Genomic DNA, 12,134 nt, shown 5'->3' with positions numbered 1-12,134 from the left:
ACAGTCAAAATATCATCAGAAAAATTGCATATTCAGACACGAGAGAGCGCGCTCATCGACTGTAGTGCTGCTCTCTATAGCTCACGCACGGTCCCTATATCGTCTAGTTTTTTTTTACTACACAAAAAACGTTTAACAGTTGGTAGAATTGATATACAAAAGAAAAAGGCGGGACTCGTGCGCCCGTGCCCCCGTGCGCCGGGCGCCGGTTTTACGGTTTGGCTGGCTGTTTGGCCGTTTCAAAAAGTTGCGTCGCGTGTTATTCTCCACAGGGACTCTGGATATTTTTTGTGTTAACGACGAAAATTGCTCTTCACAATTTCCAATTTCTCCATCGGGAATAAGCATTTCTTATTAATTTGTATAGTAAATATCCCTTAAGCACGTGCGTAAACAAATTTTTGGTCAGTTGAAAAATAACAAGCACTCGTTTAAAAAATGTCATTCAGTTTCAAAGATATTGGCGATTCACTGAACGAAGCAACCACGAAAAACGCAGAAAGTGGTGTTTCTTTCGCTGGAAAATCTCTTAAATTAGATAAGGCGGAAGATGGTAAGGAATTGCTCATTTCAATGAGATTTTCTAATATTGTAATAAATTAACCTTCAAATCGGAACCTGATCTATCGAAGCGCGATTTTTTTAATCTATATAGTCCTACCTACTGTTGAGGTTAGACATTGGTTTCATCTGTATGAATTTTTCAACTTTTTAAGTTCTTTTCCGTGCACGTATTCGTCTGGTTTCATCGGATTATGCATGAACTCTGTATGTGTTTGAGACAGAACTGTATTCCGATTTCTCCTGAGAATTATTATTTTTTCTATTGTTTTTGTATATGCGATCTTTGCGTTTTCAATGGTTAATTTCATGCCTTTTTGAACTGCCTAATAAGCAGTTTTGCTTAAGCAAAACAGCGCATAATGTTTCGACTGAATTTTTGATCCATCAACGCTTGGAGTACGAGTTCTAAAAGCAGAAATCTTGTTATGTTTGCACATAAATGCATAAACATTGAAAAAAATGAACAGAAGTCATAAAAACTGCATCATTCTGCATGATCAAAGTATCAGGAAGCCGAGCAGTCATTTATCTCATTTAGGCTGGCAGTTTCAGTCGAAGATGTTCAACTGCGATGAATCTATTCCCTAACTTATTGCTCATAGTTTTTAAAGATTCTTTCATATTTCTTGAAGATTCCATTCCAATATCGTTTGAAAATTCTGTTTTAAAAACTTTGACAGCAAAAGCAATTGTGGAAGCCATTGAGCAATGCCAGAATCTATCATTTCTGGATCTTGAGGGAAATACACTGGGTATTGAAGCGGCAGAAGCGATTGCCAAAGCACTTGAGACTCATGGGACAGATCTTAAACGAGCCCTCTGGAAAGATATGTTTACTGGTCGTATGAAAACTGAAATCCCAAAAGCTCTTGAGTTTCTCGGCAATGGATTGTGCAGTGCTGGGACAAGACTGGTTGAACTCGATCTTAGTGACAATGCCTTTGGCCCAATAGGAGTTCGGAGTCTTGCTGCGTTTCTTAGCTCACCGACATGTTACACACTCCAAGAACTGCGACTAAACAACAATGGACTTGGAATATCAGGAGGGAAAATGCTTGCAGAGGCGTTGCTCAATTGTCATGCTAAAAGTTCCAAAGGTAAAGATATTGGTTTTTTTTTTGGAAAATGATAAACGTCTTTTCTCATGAGCTACATCCTGCATCAAAAATTTTGATCAAATATTGACAGCCCGTTGTCTGCTGGCTCAAGTTCGTTTCTATTTATTTTATAACTGTTTTATTGTTCTTGCATGTATCCCCATGGGTTGTCATGAATTAATTCCCTAAATAGCACCTGACTTTGTCAACTTCTAGTTTCTAACATTTCAATATTCTGGATGAACTTTAAATGTCTAGCAGATACTTTTTTCTGATGGATTACTGTACCAAGAGACAATCATAATGACAATACTTTGAATGAGTAAGCTTGCGTGAGCCTGCCACACTCCCATATATTTCAAAAAAAGCAACTTCTCATTGTTTTTAATAAATTTACATAATGGGTGATGTCGCTCGAGCTTGATTATTTTGGAAAATTATTGGTTGCATGTGCGAACCGCTTACGCAGTGTTACTTATTTTAAGGAAAAATGATTCATTTTTGTCAATTAATGATCAATAGAGTCCATGATTTTTCTTCATGCACTCTGTGAATAAACATGTAAATTGTCTAATTTTTGGGATCGAGGTCCTCAGTTTCCAGTGTTTAGAAGGACTTGGAAAGGATTAAGCTCGAAAAAACTTTGATAAATTTAATAGTTATCAGTTGAAAATAGTTTTCAACAGTATTCAAATAATGCGCTATGGAATCATGTTGCTATAGTAACTTATATAGCGGCGTGCCAAAGTTTCAGGACACTTATCAATCAACTTACCATTGAAAAGTGGCCCACAACTTTTGCACGTCACTGTATTTTTATTGGGATGTTCTATTCCGCGCACGTGGTTACTCTCGTTAATTTTATTTGTATTAAAAAATGTCACGTAAGATTTAGTTATGGAAATGGTCTTATCATGCACGCACATAATTTATGGACAAAACAAATCTACAAAGAGAAACATCCAAACGAATAACAACTCGTTAAAATGTAAAAATAATAAAAACAATATATTAACGAGACGTATCAGAGTACTCACTTTCAAAAATGAATTCCAGAAGCAAAACCCTTGGCGCTTAAGGTATTCATTGCGGGTAGGAACCGTCTGGAGAACGAAGGTGCAACAGCTCTTGCCTCAGTTTTCATGAAGCTAGGAACATTGGAAGAGGTCGTAATGCCACAGAATGGAATTTATCACGCTGGAATAGCTGCCTTGGCGAACGGATTGTCAGCAAATTCGAGACTGAGAATATTGAATTTAAATGACAATACAGTGGGTTTAAAAGGAGCGCGGGCTTTGGCGGTAGCGTTGTCAAATTTCCAAAATCTGGAGAGTCTCAATCTTGGTGACTGTTTAATAAAAACAAAAGGAGCTCTGGTTTTAGCCGATGCCCTTGGGATCGACGGGTCACATACAGCGCTCACAGAATTGATTCTCTCGCACAACGAGATTCGTACTCCAGCGGTTGATTCGCTGGCTCGTGCAGTTTCGGAAAAGACGCAGCTCATGAGTCTACAACTCGATGGGAATGCTTTCGGCAACGAAGGAATTGAAACCCTCAAAGAATTGCTCATGGGCTCCGACAGAATCGAAGCTCTTGGCACTTTGGAAGAAGATGAGAGTGCTGACGAAGACGACAAAAGCGATGACGAAGATGCCGAGGATGAGGATGAAGAAAATACTGATTCCCAATCCGAAAATGAAGTCGGTAATAATACCAACAACGGACACGAGCCAGATGACGAAGAGCCGGTTATCGTCGAACGCGTACAGAAAAAAATAGTAAATGCTGCTGAATTTCTCGAAGCACCCACTGGCGAAAATTTACTTCTCATTCAAGGTGACAAAATCAAGGCTTTCCGTGAACACGTCAAGGTAAAATTTCTACTTTTTTTAACCAGGTAAACGGAGAATTTTTCGATCGGTATTTATTAAAAACGCCTATAAGAATTCGGGACCAAATTACAAAATGATTTTTACTCATGCTTGCATTATGTTTTCACAGTGACAAAAAAAAAAACTATTTGTGATATTTGCCTCGAAAGTTCGATTTTTGGTTCGTGTTGGTACAGGAAATGGCTTCTTTTTAACGATTTCTTTTACTCTACTACACAAGTTGTGTACAGAAATACAAAAGATGTTTCTTTATCGCAATTATGTACGAGGTTGTGTCTTTTTAGGGTTTCACATATATTTAAAAAAATTTTGAACCAAATTTCAATCGGGTGTCGATGTTTAGGTAGCAATCAATGTTTTAAGGTAACATTACACTGCTAGTTTATAATTGAAGATGCAGCAACATATTGTTTTTCTGCATCGCAGTGTAATGGCTACTTGTAAATTTTTTCATTCGATTGTGAAGAATTATTGACTCTCAACTGTCATTGATGTTGAGACGTCAATTCAATCAAAATCATCATCATCAAATCAAAATCAAAAGAATCAAAATTGACGTGTGTCAATTTTGAAAAAACGTTGACGTGTGGAAAAATGTGCTACTTTTATACAATGAATCTTTTCTCTATTTCGTGAACTATTGATCATTTTTGTTAATATTATTTATATTTATTACAGAGCATTTCTGAGGACGATAATTCTCAACAAGCCGCTAAGTATACCGAGGAATTATCACGCGTTGTTATGAAAGTCTCAGCTCTTTGTGGCAGTGGTTACGGTGATGTTAGAATCGAAGCCGAAAAATTGACTGATCTTTTATACGCCGATTTGTTCGCGCACGCTACAAAAACCAATCAAGCTTCCACTATTGACAACACTTTGCTTGTTAATCTTGGGCTTTTGAAGGTCAGTCGATGCTTCTATAATTTGAATACGAATAACATGAAAAAATCATTGTTTCCCCTGATAAGTTGTACGTGTGTTTCAATACTGGATAGAATTTTATCATTTTATTTATTCATCGAGAGTAAAATAAAAATCAATGGGTGGACATTTTTTACATCAATTAAAATAATTTATTCAGTTGTTTAATAGAATTTTATTTAGCACATTATTTATTTTTCTAAACGTTTGGTTAATCAATTGAAAAGTTTACTATGTTGTGTTTCAATTAAAAAAAAAAATTATCTGCATCCGCAATCAATACATACGTATGCCAAATTTTTTCTCGTTTCGGATGAATGTTTTTCACAAAAATCTTACCATTATCTATTCGGTTGATACTATTTGGCAGAGTGGCAAGTCCCTGCCGTATCTTATATTTAGAAATATCTGCCTAAAGTAAAAAATTATTATTTTTCTTATTGTTCAAACATAACGGCGTTACTCTAAATATACGATGCTTCTTATATTTTTTCTTACAGCTTTTTAAAATAAATGCAAACATCCAAACACCTATTTAAATTTAACGCCATAGTACCCTATCATCCTATAAATTCTCGACTGATTTTTATCAGAAAAAATGCCTCTAGTGAGATCTGATAATTTTGTAGTGATGAACAAAATTGTTTGGAATTTCAGAGTGAGGACAAGAGAGCGAATAAAATAGACTGGAACTTGGATGGGTGCTTCAAGGCTTTGGAACGAGTTACTCAACAAGATTATTTCCCCACGAAAACAAAGAATACTTTGAAGGTCTTTATCGACAAGCCAGTAAAGCCAGGAAAAACAACCAAATTCGTAGATCCACATCTCGAGGCAAAAAACTCACTCAAAGCAGTTCTCGATCGAATGCAAAATACGTAACATGCCGAAATTATATTCGTACCCCATATTTGTGTCCCCAAACATCGGCTGATTCCATTCCAAATATATGTACATAAACATATATATTTATTTATGATCCCAACGTCAAATTTGAAAAAATTCGGATGAACAACAAGTTCCATTTACAATTTTCGCGAAAAGGATAAATTCTGTTGAAATTTCAGAGCTACGGTGTCCATTCTTTTGTGTGTGTATGTGTATGCGTATGTTGCGATATTGAAAGATTATTTTTTTGCTATGCATTATATAAAATACATACTTTTACCAACGAAAATGATCGCATACATTTATTTTTTAAACTGTCGTGTTCCTTTTTTTTTATAATTTATTTATTTTGGCTCGAGGATCTGATGTGTCCTCGTTAGCTTTAACTCCATCTTTTCCTTTTCGCGCGTCTCAAGATTTGTTTTCTTAAAAAAGAAATCTTTCGAGAAATATTCCATTTTATCACCTAATGTTGGTTTTTTTTTTATCATTTATTCGAGCTCCATTATGTTGATTGAGGTCGGAATTCTAATATAGATTTTAAATTCCAGCCGTGGTGAAATAATTCTGCGGCGAGGGGCTGACAATGCTGAGATGCTTGATCCTCCATATATTTACGTACCTAGAAAAATGAAAAAATAGTTTTTTTACATTCAATGTTCGAAACAAATGGTTTCCTCATAATAAAATACGATTTCAAATTTTCATTTTGCGGGACTTAAATATAAGACAAAAACATTTTGATAAAATAATAATTTTTTTTGACCAGAGTTTTTTTATCTGCCCTGGTTACAAAAGTTTTCATTCAATACGAATTCATCAAAAAAATTCTTCTGACATGTAGATGTATTTGCAAGGAAAAAAACAGCAGTAGCTCACCAAGAATTTGACAAGGTTGATTTTTTTTCTATTGTTTAAATTAAGACCTACGCGTGACGGATACAAAGGAATCTTATCTGTAGTAGCGTTTTCCAAAGCCAATTTCAATTCCTCAATACAATCGTCATCGAGAGGACCTATAGAAAGCAATAACATTGAATTTTGTTACAACTGAATTCAAAAATACAGAGCACCAATCAAAATGATTAAAATACTTCGAGATTATTTGTTAAGTACTCTCAAGTAAAAATACTTGAAGTATTACACATAGTACACACGTGGAGTTGGATATAATTAGAATATAATAAAAAGGACAAAATTATTTACTTGGAATCGCTAGAACGCTGGAATTTTCCGTATCGTGAGGCTGTGCAAGAAATTGCGTGAGAGCAATATGAGACTCGTCACAGTCGACAAAAAGTTCGGGATACCGTCGTTTCAATAATTTAACGACAAGCGGATTCCCTTGATTAGAGAGAATTGAAGAATTTGGACCGGCCATTATTTCGTCATCAGTGCGTCTTACAACTAACACTGGGCCGTCATATTTATTCAACAATTCGCCAATGTTGAGATTCAGATGTTCCCTCACGGCGATTCTGACAATACATTCGATCCATTTTGGCATTCGCTCGATCGCAAGTGGCAAAACGTCATCGAAGGTCGCATCAAGAACCTGTCAAAATTTCAGAAAAAATTAGAATTTTCAATGGTAGTAAGAGTTCAGAAGGTCGAAATACTAAAAATGTATTCATCCAAAGGTTTGCCTAATCTATGTATCTAATATCTATTGAAGTAGAAAATCGGCTAAATATTTACAATACTTACTTTTGCTAAAAAGTATTGTAAATATTTACCGAAAATCGTGAACGATGGAATGGTTTCCTGTTTTAATGAACCCAACAAATACTACAGTTAATTACTGATTGTATTACACCTTCTTTCAATTGATACCATGCAATGAATGCGGAAAGGTAAACTTTTTTCAAAATAGTTGGGAAGATATGGATTTTTTTTCTCAATTTTATGATTTAAAATTGACCATGTCGGTTTTCGCATCGATTCCGAATTTTTTCGAACAAATAGATTTAGGATGGAACAATTCAACAACTAATTGATCACTATCAAAATAATTTTATAATAAATTCTCGGGCAGATATTCGAAAAGACATCAACACAAGTTGAAAAGCATTGTAAAGGTTTTTTTTTATTGTTTTGTCCACTACCAGGCTTTTAATTTCTGGATAATTAGCAGCTGCCCAGGTCGCAGTGTATCCGCCAATGCTCCATCCATAAAGTATTATTTTCTCCACAGGAAAATTAAGCTTTTCTATTGCAAAATTTATAACGCAATCAATCGCAGCTTGTTCTTGCATCGGAAGTGGTTGACCCTGAAAAATATATGGAATTAATAAAATCGGTAAATCAATAGATGAATATCCAATCGAAAAGTTCATCATTTCAACAGTCGAAATTAACTTACTTAAATGAAAAGCAGCGAAGAACGCAAAATATGAAGGATCAAAAGAAAGTTTTTTATAGAAAATGATTGGAATAATTAAATGTCGGTTTTTCATGCATAAAAAGCGGTCTGCACTATTTAGTCAACTGCATAATATTCGAAACCAAAATCGGCAAAAAAATGACTAGCATAGAAAATGACCATGTTCAAAATAACCACAATGGAATAAACGCGTTTATACGCGCTCAAACCTCATTCTTTTTGATGAAAGAATATTTATCCGAAATATTTTATTAGTCACTTTTCAATCACCGTCTAGATTGATCACTCTTATGTACTCGAATATTCAGACTTTTGTTTTTTTTCCAAATCAAATTTTTAAATGCATGTAAATACTACTTGAAATAAAATACTATTTTAGAATTACTGAAATTTCGTAATAAATGGAATAATAAAGATACTGAATCATATAAAAATCATTCGATATCCGTTTGATATTATATGAATCTACAAAAACAGTAGTTTTTCTACAAAGTCCTGTATAACATTTGTATTCAATACAAAAAATACAATCGTCCTTTAAAATGCTAAAGGTATGGCTCAGCCGCCTAACAACCCTACCTCTTATTTTTGAAGTCGAAATTTTTAGATGAAGTTTGATCGATTATAAAAAAGGGTGAATATTTCGAATCATGGCTTCATTCGAAAAAAACCTTCACTCTACGGCAGAACGCTAGCAGAAATGTGTTTTTTTGTGACCAATAAAACGGTGTTAAAAAATTTCTCTTTCGAAATTTGCAGCTATTATTCTCACATTCGCGGTAGTGAGATACTACTGATCCGTATTTATACTACTAAATTGCTTTTACGCTCGACAAATTTTCTTTTTGAGCTTTTCTTACTACTTTTAAACTAAACCTTCTAATGTATACTTCTCGAATAAATTCTCAGTTGAATCATAATTAACAAATACATTTTTTATCATATGCTTGAGTTGATAAAACAAAAAACACACACACACACACACACACAAATCCGAACAAATTGGAATACCGCAGAGAAGAACTCACAGTGCTTCCACCAAAACCAGGATGGTTCCATCCAAGTACCGAATACCCTTTTTGGAGGGGTGTCCAAACAATTCCAATTTCATAAAAGCCGCAATTGCCCTCACAAGTAATAACAAGAATGTCGCCGTTTCCTGATTTGTTGCGAGCGTCGATGAACATCGTGTCGATTTCGTTTTTGTCTGATGACAATAATTTGTAACGTTTGCCATTCATTTCGAGCAGCCCTATCCTGCTATCGAGTAGCGTGGTTCCTGTAAAAAGAAGTTGACGTGTGATGAATTTGCTTTTGCTGCATTAAGCTTTTGACAATATTTTGAAAGTGTGCATGAGTCAATGTGAAGCATGGGAATAGTTGATTCCTCAATAAATCTTCCGCTCTAGAGCGAAAATGACTATATTTACGGCTAACAAATGTGAATGAATCAAAATTCGTACAATTCTTCGACTCAACCGTTATCAAGTGTCGTGGTAGTGGCTCGACGCCAAAGATTGGAGAAAAAAGCGTGTACGAGCTTTGCCGCACTCTCATATACGCAAGTGTGAATGTTTTCGGGCTTTATGCAGTTCGTCGTTCAATATTGATTGGGTCGTTGAACCTCAAATCGCATTTTCGAGACAACGTAATGGAAGAACCATTTATGCGATAAGTGTAAAGAATCGAATTAATAAGTTACACATAAATAGCAGCAACTCTACGCGCAATCGAATAGTCAACGCGGCGAATGGTAATTCGATGTCTCTCACACTTGTAGCAGAAATGACCCATTTTCCATTCTTGTTTACATTTTTGCTCGAATACTCAATTCAATTCCTCATTTCCATTTCGATTTGTATGCGATCGATTTCATGGTAAAAAAAAAACAAAGAATTTCGTACGTTTTTCAAAAATTGTTTATAAGAACAAAAAGGATTTACTCATTGCCCAGTTGAGAGATGACATGCTTCCAGGATACATAAGCTTGAGAGCGACGGTATGAGCTATAGCGTAAGCTATCAGTTTGCAGAAGAGCAGCGTTATCCCATCTCGCTTGTAAGTCCAATCTAGACTGGCTAACTTCCTGTCCGAACATACATATTCCTTAGACATCTAGAATTTCTCAAATAACAATGAATTTATCTGAAAATTTTTCACATTAGATATACAAAACTTACAGAAACAATAGCTATTTGATGATAATGGAGTATATTATTAATTTCATGATTCGTCACTAAGCAGTAAACTATAACTCTTGTGGTAATTAAAGTAAAAAAGTACGAGTTGAAATACCAGAGGTGATGTGATTTTCAATTTTACTCGAGTTATTTTATAAACGTATAACACCAAAAATGGGTTTCAATGGTAGAAAGTAAGGGGCGAGCAAGATAAAAAAATAAAGTGCTTCCAAAAATAGAAAAGATCAAACTCGTTTCTAGAAAGAAAAGGAACTGGTAAATACAATGAATTGTGACTCCATACGAAAATTGATCTGAAATTTTCCTTAGAAAAATGTCATGATGTTTCAATTTGTTTTTGCCATTTTGCAAGACTTTTTAAACACTTGTAGACTTTCCCCCAAGGGTTTCTGACAACAAGTTTTAGGAAAAAGTTCCAACGAATTTTGTGTAGAAATCATGATTCTGTGTGACTAACAATATTTTTCTAACTACTGTGACCAGAAAAATGACAATGTTTAAATTGGATCGGCGAAGCTTGTGTTGAAGATTATTTGAAAAAACCAGAGAAACTGGAAAAAAGTAGTTTGGTGATATTAAGATTGCGAGCTTACCGTGGTGGTGAAGCCGAGTGTTCCCAATCAACTGGCCAGGCTTTAAAGTCAAAATCATATCGCAGAAGTTCCCTTCTTTTATCAGTTTCTCCTTTTGTACTCAAATTGGCGATGCTCTGCATAAATCTAACGTAATTAGGATTATTGGCTCGTGCGTATCCACGCAAGACAAGTGAAGTGATTAAAATCGCACCGGCACTGGCAGCTAGTTTAACCAGCGACTGAGCGTTTTCGGCAAGCGAATAACTTCGCCTGTGAACGAGGATGAAGGGAAAAACATAAAAACTGATCGACCAAATTGCTGCAAGCTGTGAAAAAAAAAAATTTCGAATAAAGTTCATATGAGCGTAAGGTTAAAAACTAAAGAAATGTTGGAGGTTTTTACAATTTATGTTTGAACCAAACTAGACATTAGTTTTTCAGAATGTTTTTTTTTTCAGTTTTGACAAATCTCTTAGAGATCGAAAATTGAAAATAATCGATGACGCTGAAGTTTCCAACGTTGGAGTCCAACGAAATGATCTAAAAAAACTCTCAAATAGTTCCAGTAAATCTTCAATTTTGGTCCCTGCCGAATTTCCAATTCATAATTTTTCAAGCCACATCAATAATTCGTGAAATAAAAAAAATAATGAATTATAAATCTTTTTTTCGTTCATTTCGTTGAACTCCAACGTTGCAAACTTCAGCGTCGTAATAATCGGCAAAATCCTAATTCAACTCAAATTGGTGCGGCGCCGAATCCAAACTTATATATTCAATAATTATTAATCAATTAATTCATGGTACATTTTAGGAGATATTTTTTTTTTCTGGTTGAAAAACGGCTTACCGACGTGATCAAATTGTCGCTCCATCTTTCCAAATTTCCCGGTTTATAAGTGAGCTGCAAAGCGAAACGAATCGTATGAAAAAATGCATTACCTAACCTTACAAATGATGTCTCGAGAGTCAAGCATATTAATGAATTTTTATTCTTCTTTTTTTGTACCCATGTGTTCTCGTGAAACTTATACAATGCTGGGCCAAACGCGCACTCCCAAATCATTATTCCTTTAAGCTATGTGCGAAAACGCACACGGTACGATAATTTATTGTTTTTTGTCGATATACTCCAGTAGTACTCCAGTTTTGAAGAAACGTCGCCGTCAGCTGTGAATTGGAGAGGAGGTTGATATTTGAACGCGTAATCGCGTGAAGTTAGCCGATAACCATTGCATGCTCGAAAAACTTGATGATCATCCGCAGGTGGTACATTTTTTATCACCTACATGTGGTTACAGCTCGTTTGGGCCAAAACCATTTGAGCCAAAATCATTTGAGCCAAAAAACAAGCGAGGATCGTGCAACTCTTGAAAGTGATGTAAGATGGCGCCACCGCTGTTTTGTCGATAATCTGACGATAGTAGATTCGACGGAGATACCCGAAGGTGTACTTGATTTGACTAGTTCGGTTAGCGGATTCCGGGCATCCGGAATACGAGGCCACAGCTGTGCATTCGAATCGGAAAAGAATTTCAAGCAATATATATAGTAATACTGATAGTATTAGCGACATGGGGATGGCAATAATAACAAGAATGCTCGTG

The 12,134-nt window shown here is 35.3% G+C and overlaps 2 protein-coding genes across 2 annotated transcripts; one reads left to right on the top strand and one right to left on the bottom strand.

Annotated features, from left to right (window-relative positions):
• The first annotated feature begins 186 nt into the window (after positions 1-186).
• RanGAP (Ran GTPase activating protein) lies at positions 187-5,657 on the top strand. Its single transcript, XM_043429860.1, has 5 exons — positions 187-553; positions 1,245-1,661; positions 2,718-3,535; positions 4,235-4,462; positions 5,138-5,657. Exons 1-5 carry the CDS (start codon positions 439-441, stop codon positions 5,360-5,362), a joined length of 1,803 nt encoding a protein of 600 aa, XP_043285795.1. The 5' UTR covers positions 187-438; the 3' UTR covers positions 5,363-5,657.
• Positions 5,415-11,738, bottom strand: LOC122416815 (phosphatidylserine lipase ABHD16A). The gene is made up of 9 exons (XM_043429861.1): positions 11,537-11,738; positions 11,378-11,431; positions 10,546-10,853; positions 9,695-9,837; positions 8,780-9,030; positions 7,474-7,638; positions 6,575-6,923; positions 6,248-6,384; positions 5,415-5,990 (listed from the first exon to the last, which is right to left on the bottom strand). The coding sequence occupies exons 1-9, from the start codon at positions 11,591-11,593 to the stop codon at positions 5,874-5,876; spliced, it is 1,581 nt and encodes a 526-aa protein (XP_043285796.1). The 5' UTR covers positions 11,594-11,738; the 3' UTR covers positions 5,415-5,873.
• Positions 11,739-12,134: the final 396 nt, after the last annotated feature.

Source organism: Venturia canescens, chromosome 10 (assembly GCF_019457755.1).
Source record: "Venturia canescens isolate UGA chromosome 10, ASM1945775v1, whole genome shotgun sequence".
Taxonomy (NCBI): Eukaryota; Metazoa; Arthropoda; class Insecta; order Hymenoptera; family Ichneumonidae; genus Venturia; species Venturia canescens.
This window is presented reverse-complemented; position numbering and strand designations above follow the sequence as displayed.

Coding starts and splice junctions, on each gene's coding strand:
- RanGAP (XM_043429860.1), top strand. CDS start 439: ATGTCATTCAGTTTCAAAGATATTGGCGATTCACTGAACGAAGCAACC. Junction 554..1,244: donor ATTAGATAAGGCGGAAGATG/GTAAGGAATTGC, acceptor AAACTTTGACAG/CAAAAGCAATTGTGGAAGCC. Junction 3,536..4,234: donor CTTTCCGTGAACACGTCAAG/GTAAAATTTCTA, acceptor TATTTATTACAG/AGCATTTCTGAGGACGATAA.
- LOC122416815 (XM_043429861.1), bottom strand. CDS start 11,593: ATGATTTGGGAGTGCGCGTTTGGCCCAGCATTGTATAAGTTTCACGAG. Junction 10,854..11,377: donor GCGACAATTTGATCACGTCG/GTAAGCCGTTTT, acceptor TTTTTTTCACAG/CTTGCAGCAATTTGGTCGAT. Junction 6,385..6,574: donor CAGCGTTCTAGCGATTCCAA/GTAAATAATTTT, acceptor TGCTTTCTATAG/GTCCTCTCGATGACGATTGT.